Source organism: Sphaeramia orbicularis, chromosome 20, assembly GCF_902148855.1.
Source record: "Sphaeramia orbicularis chromosome 20, fSphaOr1.1, whole genome shotgun sequence".
In the NCBI taxonomy this organism is placed as follows: Eukaryota; Metazoa; Chordata; class Actinopteri; order Kurtiformes; family Apogonidae; genus Sphaeramia; species Sphaeramia orbicularis.
Genome location: NC_043976.1, coordinates 26,251,916 through 26,267,136, shown reverse-complemented (window position 1 = coordinate 26,267,136; position 15,221 = coordinate 26,251,916). Strand labels below are relative to the sequence as shown.

Genomic DNA, 15,221 nt, shown 5'->3' with positions numbered 1-15,221 from the left:
TAGATTACAAAACACTACCATTAAATGCTATTAAATACCCCATTATGGCCTAAACAAATGTTTTAGTGTTAAGATTTATACAGAAAGAGTGACAGTATTTGGACCAAAGTTATTTTTTATGACCTCCTTTGTGAGCTACTAACAAAATGCCTGATTGTAATATTAAAAGAAGTCCCTAAAAATCTATAATAGATCTATTAACTATTACAGATTAAAATTACTTATCTATGAATCTTTGCAATGAATGACCCTCTCCAGGAGAACGGTAACTAGAAGTCCCACAGCATAATGACCTTGTCCCAACATCCTACATATTAGGTAATGACCCATATAATGATTTTGAAGGGAATATTTGAAACACATTTGCATCTTACAGATCAGAAATGTTGAAAGACTTTTCAGACAAGTGGATGCAATCACATTGTCAATACTGTTCATACTATTATCAGACTGTATGAATACCCAGCAACTACAGTAGATTTAGAAAAAACATGCTCTCATACCCTGGATCAGGGGTATTCAAATCCAGCCCTCGAGGGCCGGTATCCTGCATGTTTTAGATATTTCCCTCATTCAGCACACAGGATGTTCAATTACCAGTCAGAATAACAATCCAAAATACAGTTAGCACTTCTCATGAATGGCTAGAACATAAAACGTGTCTATTCTGAAATGGCCCTCTGTGAGCCCTAATCATAATCCTATTGAAGATCTGGAAAATGTACTGTGCAGAAGTCAACCCTTAACCCATAAAGACCCAAACATCCATCTATGACTAAATGCATCTAGTGATGTAAAATCTTTAATACCTGTTGATCCATTAATCCTATCAATACAAATAAATAATAGGTGCAAAATGCAGTTTATCTTTTCATGGTCATCAGATATGACCCATTTGGATGTTCACAGGCCCCGCAGTGAATGTGGAAACACCATCATCTTCTACAACATTGATTCACCAGTAAAACCCATGGAATTGGATCAATGACAGTGGATGGACACACTTGGTTTATGTTCAGTTATTGATATATTTACCTGAAAAAGTCACTTTTTCTTCAGTTTTCTCTGTTTCTAATATAATAACCCTCAACTTTAGTCTGAGCTTTTATAAACATCTACATGATCAGTGAATTAAATATAGAAAAATTCCAGATTTGCACTGAAAAACACAGAATACAGAAGATAATATTAAAATAAGTGGTGATAAATCATTTAAGGAGGGTTGAATGTAGAGAAAAATTCACTTGGGAACTGCCACAAAAGTAACACTGGGTTTTTATGGGTTAAACCTGAGACAACTAGAGCAGTTAACTCTGACAGAGTGGGCTAAAAATACCTGTTACCAGATGCAGAAATCTTGCAAATTACCGTAATCACTTGTCAGTAGTGATTGCTGCAAAAGGTTGTGCAACAAAAATTCAGGGTACAATTTTTTTCCATGTCATTTTCATTTATTTATTTTTTGGTTCATTTTGTAAAATATCAAGTTGAAATAAAAATGAAAAGAAATGTCTGGTATGTGTTAAACATGGAATAATCAATGATTGATGCCTTTAAATTTTGTCATTTTCAGATATATTTGTTAATGCTTCTTTTTATGGAAGAATACCAAGGAATATGTCCATGTCTGTACCCGCTAAAACAGTCATAAACAATTTTCACCTGATTCAATCTAAATGTACAATTAGAAGCAGATTTGTTTGTTCTATAAAATAATTAAAGAATAGTTAGGATAAAAAATTCAATTCAGAAATGCATTTGAATGCACATTGATACAAGTATGTTAAATGAATCTAAGTAGAATTAATGTGCCTTTATCTCCATTTCAGCAGTAAAGAAGACCTACACTACCAGTCAAAAGTTTGGACTCACCTTCTCATTTAAATGGCATGAGATGGACCACAGATGACCAACAAGTTCTCAGCATCACTGGGAACTCCTTCAAGACTGTTGGAAAACATTTCAGCTGACTACCTTATGAAGTTCATCAAGAGAATGCCAAGAATGTGCAAAGTAGTCATAAAAGCAAAATGTGGCTATTTTGAAGAATCTAAAATATAAAACATGTTTTGAGTTGTGTCACACTTTTTTTAAATACATAATTCTGTATGTGTTCATTCATAGTTTTGATGCCTTCAGTGAGAATCTATAATGTAAATAGTCATGAAAATAAAGAACAAACAGGTGAGTCCAAACTTTTGACTGGTAGTGTACACATATAATTTAATCCGTTTGCTATAAGTGCGTGGCTAATTTTAGAGAAAATGAAAGTACTTAATTTACAAGATACAAAAGCAATAATGTTAATGTTGAATAAATGGTTTATTCTGGTTGGGTGGTTTTGTTCGTGTTTTTACTACAAGCTTAAAAAAAACTACATTTCCCATGAAACCAGCTCAACGTTACACAATTCTTACACTTCTTCCTAGTTTGTTTTTCAAAATAAAAGCTCAGCCATGGTTTGAGTGGTCAGGTGACAAGGTAGAACCGCTGCTATGCTTTTATTTTGAAATGTGGGTCATTCCTCCGTGTTTCGACGCTCCCTGACCGATCCACGGAGGGTTATCCCGTGTGTGAACGGTGGGGTCGAAGCAGGTACACTCCGCCGCGATGAGGCTCCGTGTGGCCGGAGCCGTGCTGCTGTCGGCGGCTGCGTACTACGTTTACCTGCCGTTACCGAGCGGCGTGAGCGAACCGTGGAAGCTGATGCTGTTGGACGCGCTGTTCCGGAGCTTCATGCAGGCGGTGAGATGCAGTGACGGATCTGAGGACAGGTTGATGACATAGAGATGACACCAGGACTGAAGCAGAGGAAAGAACAGAAAAAACACTGCAGCACAGGAGAAACACACAGAATTAACCCCAAACACAAACACTGTCAGTTTAGTTGACTTAACCCTTTCATGCACAGTGGTCACGACAGTAGACAGTCTACAGCTGTTCTCTTATATATTCATGGATTTTATTGTTTTAGTTCCATATCAGCCAACACAGTAGACGCCTATGCATCATCCTATACATTGCAATTCATACCATTACTGTAACTTTGCTGTTCTTGATAAATCTGATCTGCAGTAACATGTTTGAGTGTAAATCAATTGCTTGTTATTGTTATTAGACTGTAGGGTTTTTTTTTTTTTTTTTTGGTATATTATCTCCATAAAGTGAGTAATAACTAATATTACAGTATGTTAAAATGTGACAATACATCAAATTAGTAGCATTAACCCTTTCATGCATGAATTATGAGAACCTTTGTCAAGATTTTTTTTCTTGAGTGTTTTTATTCCTCCTTAGGCATAAAAAAACCAATGTGATCAAGTTTTTTTTTCTATAGTTACAAAAATATTCATGCATTTAATTTTTGAAGTAAAGAAACATATGTTTAAAACCCAATTTCAGAAAGTGATATGAAAACAATGAAATAAAAACATTTTTAATGCTGCTAATCTGATGTTTTCTCACATTTTAACATATTGTAATGATAGTAATTACTCACTTCATGGAGATAATATGCAAAAAAAAAAAAACTTTTTGTCTAACAAATAACAATTGATTTACACTAAAACGTGACTGCAGATCAGGTTTATCAAGAACAGCAAAGTTACAGTAATGGTATGAATGTCAGGGTATGAGATGGTGCGTAAGTGTCCACTGTGTTGGCTGATATGAAACTAAAACAAGAAAACCCATTAATATACAAGAAAACAGCTGTAGAATAACTGTCCACTGTAGTGACTTATGCATGAAAGGGTTAAAAAAAATTTATTTCATAGTTTTCACACAGTGTGTCAGTAAATACATGTTTCTTTGCTTCAAGTGGATATTGAGTGGATATTTTTTGCAACTCCATGAAAAATAGGTTCACAAAAAAATTCTTCAATCGCATAGTTTTTTTCAGGCCTAAAGAGGAATAAAAACACTCTGGAAAAACAAATCTTGAGAAGGGTCAAAACACGGTATTCAAAATCTCTCTGACGGGACATTTTAGAGACAATTTGACCCACATTTTTATTTTTAAATTCATTTTTGCTTTAGTTAGACCACAGGGGGTTATCCAAAACAAGGAGCTACTTTAGAATGAAATAAACATTGGAATGGCAATCAATTAAAATTCGCTCTCTGACTAGACATTACTGTGTTTTAACCCATTAAGGTTCTCATAATTCATGCATGAAAGGGTTAAATATTCTGCATAAATGGGCTACAGGAGTATTTACATTTTCTGCTGCTTGATTAAGGTATTAGCTTTATATCAGATATCAACCTCTTATTAAACAAAAAGTATCATTAAATTCTGTAAAGTAGTCTGTAAGGCAGGGGTTTCAAACATACACCCTGCGGTCCAAAACCGGCCCACCAAAGGGTCCAATTTGGCCCACTGGGTCAATTTTGAGATGCATGAGTTGCACTGAGGATATTAAGCGTTAAATTAATTTTATTTTATTGGCCACATACATCCAATTTGATCTCAAGTGGATCGGACCAGTAGAACAATAGCATAAAAACCTATAAATGCTAACTTTCTTTTTGTTTTAGTGTGAAAAAAGTAATATGACATGATGACAATGTAGAGCTGCAACCGATTAATCGATTAGTTGCTTGAAGTCAATGCAAAAAGTCCCGATTCGATTAATCGACTCGAATTGACTGAAGGGAGATATTCTATCGCAGTTTTCCTGAATTGAAGCTTCTTTGTGCGTCGACAATAAGCGTCCATGTGAAACAACAGTGGAACCAATGTTTAACAGCAGAGAAATGAAGGAAACAAAGCTTTGATTCAGGAGAATTGTGGTTAAATGATTATTTTTAATCACTTTGAATCAATTAATCGGTTGCAGCTCTATGGCAATGTTTACATTTACAAGCTATCCTAACCAAAAAATATTAATAATCTAAACAACCATGAACAATCTGAAATTTCTTAAGAAACACAGGTGGAATTTTAACAATATTATACCTTTTGCTAAATGTTTTGTGCCTTTAGATCCACTGTGATCTGTGAGTTGCAATGCACGTGTGTAAATGATAAGCTGAGGCATAATACAGTTCAAATTGCACTTTTATGTGCTAAAACAAGAAAAATTTGGAGTTATTTTTTGTGGGTTATTTTACTGATCTGATCCACTTGAGATTTAATTGAGCTCTATGTGGCACCTGAACTAGGATGAGTTTGACACCCCCTCTAGGGACTTACATAAATGTTTTGGTGTATTAATATTATGTTTAAATGTATAAGAAATTTTTATCAGAATTTTAAATGCAATTTCAATTTCTACATAGTGTCTATTTCATATATTTTATTCAAAGAAGTACCTAGAACAACACTTAGTACTTTTCCTTGAGTGCTGTGCTGAAGTACAAACCAGAAATGTCTGTGGGGGATGGGGTTTCAATGCAACTACTCTTTCTTGTTTTTCCAGCATTTATACTTGTGAAATATCTTGCAACATTCCCCTTTATTGAAAATCAAGAAAAAAGCATTTGTTTTCCTATGGAATTACCTATACTGCATAATTAATTGCCCATTAGAATAAGTGTCCATTAATTAATGCTAGTGTTGTATATTTTATTAAGAGTAGTATCTCCAAAGTATCAAGGTAGAATGTCTAGGGGTGCTGAGTGTCTGGAGAACCTTTACCCTTGAACAAAGGTTAGAAAACAGCGCGGAAACAAATACCTGTATGTAACCTACTTTCATGAGTGAAAGTATGGAGAACCGAACCTGCCATATTGAAAAATATATACAGAAATATAGGAATGGCTTGATAAATGAATCCATGTGCTAATTACATGATACAAAAAAATTTTAAAGGCATTTTCTATGAAGTTATCTGTAAAATGTGATAAAAATGGTTGTTTGTATTGTCATTTCTAATCGTTTTAATTTTATGTTAAAACCCTAGTGTTTTACTTTAATATTTTATTTTCCATACCATTTTATTTATTTATTTTGTTATTTATATTTTTTCTTCTTTAATTTTTATCCCTGCATTTATTTTTGCGTCATTTTCTATTTACATTTTCTTTATCTCTTTATGGCCCCAAAATTATTTATTTCTACATTTTATTTTCATCTGACATTTTATTAATTTATTGGCATGTTTTTTATCCATAGTCATATTTACGTCCCCAGTATTCTCCCTCTTGCATTTTCTTCCTCTATTTAATTCTCCAAGCCTATTCATTCCTGTGTTTCTATTTTACATTTCTGCTTCATTAGGCAAATCTTTAAAGGCGTCAGCTCTTTGTCTATTGGTTAATTTGTATTAGGGTGCTGTACTATCAGTGCACTCCGATATAGTCTGAGACAGAAAAGAATAAAACGTTGTACCACACTGTTTTATACCATGAGGTTTTATGTTAAGTAATAAATGAGAACAGTATATATTATATATAATATCAGAAGTGAATAGACATGAACACATTTGGAAATCAGGAGTATGGAGTATAGATAATAAAAATACTGTAACAGATTCAGGTTCAAGAGTAGAGCAGTGAAAATTATAGAAATATTACAGACTATATTATATTTGAATAAAATAATACATAACATTAGAGAATCATGCAATATAAGAGAGAAAAATAAAATATAATGAATGAATGGAAGTGAGTGGAACAAGTGGTACACACATATATAAGAATAAATATGAATTATGAATAAATAAGAAGAAATATTAACAAACTGATAAATAAGCAATAGTAATATGCAGATACTTGAATAGAATTAAACACTATGTACCACTTACATAGTGTTAAAATACTATAAACTGGGGAAAAAACTACTTTTTTGTCTACAATATGCATAATTTTGACTTACTAAACACTGCAGATTAGTGTTCCGTTTAGAATTAAAATTAGTGATATGAGATTCATACAACAGAAAAAAAGAACACAGCAGAGTACAATTGACTAGAGTAGAATAATGGAATTTTAAAAAGGTTTCAAAACAGATTCCCATAAATTAGAATAAATTCAACGGGAAGAACAGACTTAAAAGTATAGTACACTAAAACTAAGTAAAACCTTTACATTCAGAGGCTTATTTAAGGAAATCTGCGCAGTAAAATGGTCCTTCTGAGTCTTTCATTATTATATAAGATGCTTAAGACTTCCGCTTTAGTGATGTATTTTTGTGCTTGTATAAGACTGAGCTCATCGGAGCTACTTTACATAACACTGAATAGTTTAAGTTGCAACAGTGCATCCCATTCTGTACAATCATCATATGTTTGTGGCGTTGCTGTCCTGTGAGAAATGTGTGTTTCTAAGAAATCAAGTTTTCAAGAGCTTAAGTGATGATGGTTCCTCCAGCAAATCCAATAAATGAACTCATCATTGAATTTATCCGAAAAAAAGTCATTACATTTAGAGATATTTGTTTTTTACTGGACAGGAATGGAATGAGTAACTGATCTGAAAAGGAACTAAAGCCGTCACACAAATGTAGTAGAAATATAAACCTGCAGAAAATGGAAATACTTAAGTACAAGTAGCTGTAGTTTTCGTGTGGACAGAGCTCCATGTCTTCTATAACATATTCGTTTTATCTAAAGGTTCCTGAACTGAAACTCACAACGCCCATTCACACCTCCACATTGTATAATCTGTATCAATGCAGCTCGACGTGTTTTAACAAACATTGCGTAGGACTAGTTTTCACACCCTGCCTGTTCCCTTCCTGCAGCGCTGCTGGGCTTAGATCCTCACACTGCAAACAATTAGGTTCTTACCAAGATTTGAAAAAGCTTAGATTTATAAGTGTTAGATAACTTATCTTGTTTTAAGAATGAATTTCTTATTTTAAGTGTTCTGCATCTGTAGACATGCTTATTTCTTATAAATCTTGTCAAGTGAAATTATCTTGGTGCATGGACAGATATTTCACTTCTTTTGAGTACCTTTTTAAACTCAGATTTAATGTTTCTATCTTGTTTTCAGACACCCGTTTTTTTGCAGTGCACCTTGTTTTTTCCCACTGTGGGCTTGTTTACCCAACCCTGTGGTGACGGGGGGGTCAGAAACAATAAATATTAATAATGTACTAGTTTAACAAGAGAAACCACAGAGCACCAGTTAATTGTGTAACCTGTTTTCCAAGTTAATAAAAACCTGGGAAGACACTGCTTTATGAACTCAGATTATAGTCAATATGATTCTGAGGTTGTGAAGTAACATTCATATATTTATTATTCTAAGGTTTGTAGCTGAAAATGAGCATCTGTAAACCTGTAATATATAAAAATTGTGAGCTTGCACATAGTGATTGAAGTACATGAGCGAGTGTCATGAAGTATTTTAGACCCAGTTGGTTTTTAGATTAGTCTTATGGAAATTTAGCAGTTTCACAAAATAAAATCTAGATTATTTTAAATCCTTAACAGACTAACTGATTCAGGAGTTTGTTTGACAAATGACAATGGTTGTTTTTACATTCAGTTAATGATATATTTTGTCACTTTTTCTTCAGTTTTTTTTTGTTTTGCTGTAATAACCTTTGAATTTGCTCTGAGCTTTTATGAACATTTGTGTTTGAGAAAATTTATTTAATTACAGTTCTGACAATTATGCATCATAGTTATTGTAGGTGCTATATTCAACTTAATCTCCACTTAATTTAGGATCTGCGTCACAGCAACACAAATTATTTTTTTCTATAATTTATAAATAAGTTTTGTCAGTAAGGGGTTATCGTCCCCTATCTGCCCCTAACTGTTAGCCATTTTCTTTCCAGAGCGACATGGCTCATGCGTTGGGTGTGTGCCACCGTGTCCACCTGCTGAACCAGCTGGTGTCCTGGGTGGAGGTGATCGACGCTCACTCCTGTTCGGTCGTAGAAGTGTCCGACTCCCCACTGGGTGGTGTGCCCACCCGAGTCTTTCAGCCAAAGGGCGGAGAGAAGCCGAAAAGGGGGGTCATATATTTCCACGGTGGCGGATGGGCCCTCGGCAGCGGAAGTGAGTTTGGTTTTTACCTCCTATAGAAAGTGTTTACTTCTGTTTAATTTAACTCATGCTGCTGTGATATGAGCCTCTAATCTTAAAGATCTAGTGCTGTTTTTATGGTGACTTCCAAATGATTTTTTCTCAACATTTAACCTTTAAGTGATTTATTACCATTTATTGCAGTATTATCCTTTGTATTTTACATTTTGTAGTGTAATTCTGGTATTTTCCTATATTTAATTCACTGATCATGTAGATATTCATAAAATCTCAGAGTATATTCAAAGGAAAACAAAGAAATCTGAAGCAAAAGTGACTTTTCTGCTACATTTAGCATTAACTGAACATAAAACCAGGCCAAACTACATGGATTTTACTGGTGAGTCAATGTTGTAGAAGATGACAGTGTTTCCATGTTCACTACGGAGCCTCTGAATGTCCACACGGGTCAAATCTGATGACCATGAAAAGACGACAAACTGCATTTTACATGAATTATTTACATGTATTGATAGGATTAGTGGCTCAGAAGTTATTGAACATTTTTGATCAGAAGATGCTTTTTGCTTTTGGTCTTTGAGAGTTAAATTCAATAAATAAAACATAATGACCACAGTTTATTTGTTTAAAAACCAATGACAATATCAATTATATCCGTTTCACAGGGATGCGATCTTATGACCTCCTTTGTCGTACAATGGCAGAGAAACTGGACGCTGTCATCATGTCTGTGGAGTAAGTCTGTCACACAAACTACAGGTGGATGATCAATCAGTAGAGTTCTGTGCAAAAGTCAAATTGTTGTTTATCACAGTTATAACGACCAGAGAGATGCACCTTTCAGTCTCTGAATCAAGATACAAGAAAATATAGGAAATATGAATCAAAAAAGCATAAAAAACTTATCAGAACAAATATATGAAGATCATAAATGCTGTGTTAGATAATCTAGACTGAAAATAAATAAAAGACAGAATATAAAGAGGAACCCTGGTAACTAGTTAACAGTTCAACACGTATTCACTAGAATTTTAAGTACAGAGCACATGTTCTTTATCTTGTATTGTATCTTGTATTAAATAGACAGGAATTAGGTTTTGATATTGTTGTTTATATTATAAATGCATTTTCTTCCTCAAAAAGCTCAACCAGGGATGAGAGTTGCACATTAGCTAAATGCTATATTTGTGCAGAACATCAGATGTATGTAAACTAAATAGTGATTAACTTGTTATAATTGGATTTGCAGTGTTGATGAAACTGCAAAACTATCTGCAATGCAATGGTTGTAAATAAAGAAATAAAGAATTTCTTGAGGTAGTTGTGGCTTTCATTAATGATTCGTTTTGGACACTTAGGTGAACAAAATGTGGGAATGATGTATATGCTTATTTAAATGTGTAGGTATTTTCCATTTAGAAATTTAGTAATAAAACACCTGATCAGATTTAATTTAAACCTCTGCAGTACATCATGGTCAAAACCATGATGAGGGCTTCTGTGGATATTAAATATTCTTTTCTAATATGATGCTGTTGTTTATCTGTGATGTGTGGTTGCCATAGTTACCGTCTCGCTCCGGAGGCGGTGTTCCCTGAGCAGTACCACGATGCTTTAGCGGCGTCGCGGGCCTTCCTGTCCGTCGAGGTGTTGGAGCGGTACAACATGGATCCGCAGAGACTGTGTGTGTCTGGAGACAGCGCCGGGGGAAACCTGGCTGCAGCCGTGGCACAGGAGGTACGCAAAAAAAGACACAAACATTATCTTCGGAGTCACAGTTTGTCACGTGATGTTTTGCATTCTCTAAGATGTAATGTTAACATAGAAGTAGGTGCAGTTTTTCCCTCCTGGTTATAAATATACATATTCCTGGCTAAAGTTGAGACTGTAGGATGGGGTTCCCATAGGGGGCTTAAAAAGTCTTCAAAATTTTGAATTCACAAATCTGCATTTAATACCTTATAAAAGTATTTAAAAGGTATTACATTTGATATAGTAGGTCTTAAGTTATGCTACCATAAACTTGTTTGCTGTGTTGATGTTTAAATGTGTCTGGGAAATGTCCAAGCTGCGAAGACAGTAATATTAGTCTACACAGTTCCAACCCGACAATTTATATTGAAATTACGAACCAGTTATCGCTAACTTTGCAGCCTCAGGTGAAAGATGACTGGGAACGATGGGAATAAAGGTGTTGGACTAAATAAATGCATTTTCCTAAATTCAAGGAGTCACAAATTTTTGCCAGTATGGCTGTGAAATGGGCATTAAATTCTGTTCTAAGTAGTCTTAAAATGGTCCTAAAAAATCCTAAATTCAACTTGTAGAAACCTGTAGGAACTCTCATAGGGGTTAATTCTTGGTTTCAACACATCTTTTGTTTGTTTGTGTCATCAGCTCGCCTTAGATGACAGTCTGAAGGTGAAGTTCAAAGCCCAGGCGTTGATCTACCCCGTGCTGCAGGCCCTTGACTTCTACACCCCGTCCTACCAGCAGAACCAGGCTGTGCCCATCCTCTACAGGCCTGTCATGGCTCGTTTCTGGCTGCAGTACCTGGGTGCTGATTCTGCTCTGGAGCCCCTCCTTCTGGCCAATAACCACAGCTCCCTGGACCAGCCGGGCATCAGCAGCAGCACCCGCTCCAAGCTGAACTGGACAGCTCTGCTCCCACCTGAAAGGAAGAAGCATTTTCAGCCGGTGGTCAAAGAAACAGGATCGGCGGGGGTGGTGGGGGAGGTGCCAGGGCTGATGGATGTACGGGCGGCGCCGCTGCTGGCAGAGCAGGTGGTTCTGAGTAGGACACCTAAAGCATATGTGATGACCTGTGAGTTTGACGTGCTGAGGGACGACGGGCTGATGTACGCCAGGCGGCTGCAGGATGCCGGTGTCACAGTCACCAGCGATCACTATGAGGACGGCTTCCATGGCTGCATGGTGTTCGCTTTCCTGCCCATGATGTCGAGTGTTGGGCAGAGGAGCATGCACAACTACATCCACTGGCTGGACCAGAACCTCTAGACGAACAAAGTGAAACAGGATCAGTTTGCTGCACCAAAGACTTACAGGAAACTGGTGAAACTGCAAGGAGGAAAAACATGTTGAGGTGATAAAGACATGAGGTGACACATTCCCTGCTCACTGATTCCTCACTGCTTTGAGTGGAAGTAAGCACAAAGATACTTAAAGTGTAAAAACAAATGTTAGGATTAAATGCAAAATCAATCTGTAGACGTAGAATCAGTTTTATGTCCTAAAACCAAAACTTTTAGGACCAGATGTGACCAAAGAAACATGTTTTAATCAATGCTTTTAGACTTACAGAGAGTGATGTGTACTTAAGGCCCATTATTTTAAGAAGACACTTAACATTGTGGTTATGCATACATGTCTGTAGTGCAACACTGTCTAAACACACTGAACAATATACCACACATGTAAGCAGTGCTGGAATGCAGCTAAGTACTAGTTACAGTATCTATACTTTATGTTTCCATTTTACTGCGGCTTTGTACTAATACTCCACTATCTCCATTCTGTGTGAAATCACATGTTTGCAAAGGATAAAGTGTTCCTTTTATAGAGTTCAGCAACACAAAGTCTTAAAATACCCTCTGGATTAGCTGGAAAATTCATCATAACGTTGTAAATAGGACTGTTTTTCTGAGCGCATGGCTGATGTGGTTCTCACAGGACAGAGACACTGTAAAACATGATGATCTTAGATAATATGATGTATGGCTGTAGATTAAACTACCACTCACATATAAAGGAGTTCAACCTTTAGCATCTACAGCAGTAAAACAGCATACACATTAGAGCGGCAATAAAACTTAACGCTGACAGGAAGCATTTAACTGCACAATGACCACTTTTACTCTTCATTGCACAGATTTTGTTAATGCTTACAGACTTTTGTTTGAGAAGCTAGTATGGTTTTGTACTTTTACTTAAAACACCTACTTTTTTTTTCTTTATCTTAGTCACAAATACAAAATACATACTTTCTGGCCAAAAAAAAAAAAACCCCAAAAAATGTCCCACTACTTAATATTTAACCTTTATCATTGTATTGTAGCCACAAGGCATGATGGGTAACCACTTCATCCACCTCTCTTCTCACCCTGATGCACTCATCACTCTGGAACAGGGTCAGTCTGGACTCATCAGACCACATGACCTCTTTCCATTGTTTAAGAAATGAGAATCTACTCACTGCATCAGTTTGACTTAAAGAAAGTGTTGGAGCTGAAACATATTATTCACTGCAGTAATTATCCACTAGAGGGCTCTTAACTATTTGCTCAATTAAATCCAAATGGTAACAGTATGACGATCATATGCAATGATGCTCTACACTAGTATCATCGTATCAACACCCCAATGAAACTACACCTTACAGTACAGTACGTACAGTACATTTGTCATTGCATAATCTTGAATATATATGGCATGAACAAAAATGACAAACACATGTACAACCATTTGGCAGTTTTAAAAAATAAAAAGGCAGCAAAATAGAAAAAATCATTTAAATCATTAGGTTTTAAAAGAAAATGGATAAAAAAAACAACATGGTGTCAAACAAAAACAATTAATCTAAGGGTAAATCTTAGTTTTTAATATCCGGTGCATATCCCGGGCTGCTGTTTCATTCCTGCTGTTTAACCTTTTGTCTAAAAAAACAAAAAAAAAGTAAAGTAAAAAGGTGAAGAATCCATTTGCAAAAGAACATATGATGAGCCTTGAGTGCACATCCTCCTAATCTGACAGGTTTCGTAGGTCAGAGTCACTCAGAAATCATTTGCAGCTTTTTATTCTTTTATGATGCACTGAATACAGGGCTGTGTGTGTGTGTGTGAGTGTGTGTGTTGTAGAAGTATGCCAGAGTTCACAGCTGTGTACACTCACTGGATTGTGCAATACTGTATGTCTGAAAGTCATGCTGTCATCCTGTCGAACTCCTCTCTGATGACCACGGTGCTGTGTGGGGGCGCATGCAAGGACAACGACGACCATGACGATAGCTGTGAAATTTATGCATCACCTTGAGAGAACAAATCCCAAATGGACTATCGCGTTTCCCTCCCCCACTCACCGCTGGCCCAAAACTAATATAATGAACCGACGACAGCCAGCGTCAGACGGACTCGGCTTGGCTTTCGGCCCAAAACTCAGCGAGCCAAGAGTGTAGCAGAAACACTGAGTCGAGTGTGGTCATTACAGGGCTTCACATTATTAAAAAAAAAACAAAAAAACACTGAAACTATAACACTGGCTATCAGGAGATTTTTTTTTTCTCTTAAAGGGAAAAGATTCCAGACAGCTTATTTCTAACATGTGGATTCCTTTGAGCGATGTGAATTCCTCACATTACCCTCCACATGCACATGGTTTGTACACTTCCTAGTAAAAAGTGACTGTTTGATATGCTTCTATATTGGGGAAAGTAAGAATTATAGATTTTAAATGAGTTTAAGGTATATTCACTGTAAAGAAATATGGAAATCAAGAATACCTGTGGTTCAGTTATTATTTTTTATAAATTATTTGCTTGCTTTGTCACAATAGGGTTTGGATAATGAACTCATCACAAGAAAATTTAAAAATGATGTACAGTCACGGAAAAAACTATTAGACCACCCTTGTTTTCTTCTATTTCTTTTATATTTTAATGCCTGGTAAAACTAAAGGTACATTTATTTGGACACATATAATGATAACAACAAAAATAGCTCATAATAGTTTAATTTCAGAGCTGATATTTAGCCATTTTCCATGTTTTCTTGATAATAACCAAAATCACTTCAGTTCTTACATCAGTATCTATGTCATTGTACTGACAAAAACAGTGCTTTTAGACATTCCATGTTTTCTTTTCTGTCTGTTTTAGTCACATGATACACACAGGAGTTAGTACTTGATTGTATAACTATTGTTTTTGATAAATTTGATTGTCTAATAATTTTGTGTATCTTTGAGGGGGTTATATGTAATATTCATTTCACCAGCAGGGGGAACTCACATACCAGAACACACTGAACCAAAACCATCAATGCATCAACATTATGTATCCACAGGCTGTATCACTCACTGAATAAAATATAAAGGCCTTTGTTTACACACATCTATATTATGGTATCATCAAGTTTTCTTCTTCAAACTAAAATTCAAAGCCGGTTATTTTAACATTCAGTCAACATGACACTGTATCTTATAATCTTCATGTGCTGCATCAGCTGATAGTTTACATTATAGCTCTGTTAGCTTAGCTCTGTT

General features: G+C 35.6%; 1 protein-coding gene across 1 annotated transcript; it reads left to right on the top strand.

Annotated features, from left to right (window-relative positions):
- Nucleotides 1-2,543: 2,543 nt before the first annotated feature.
- LOC115410935 (neutral cholesterol ester hydrolase 1-like) lies at nt 2,544-14,438 on the top strand. The gene is made up of 5 exons (XM_030122774.1): nt 2,544-2,745; nt 8,735-8,957; nt 9,611-9,680; nt 10,511-10,682; nt 11,343-14,438. The coding sequence occupies exons 1-5, from the start codon at nt 2,611-2,613 to the stop codon at nt 11,961-11,963; spliced, it is 1,221 nt and encodes a 406-aa protein (XP_029978634.1). The 5' UTR covers nt 2,544-2,610; the 3' UTR covers nt 11,964-14,438.
- The last annotated feature ends 783 nt before the right edge of the window (nt 14,439-15,221 follow it).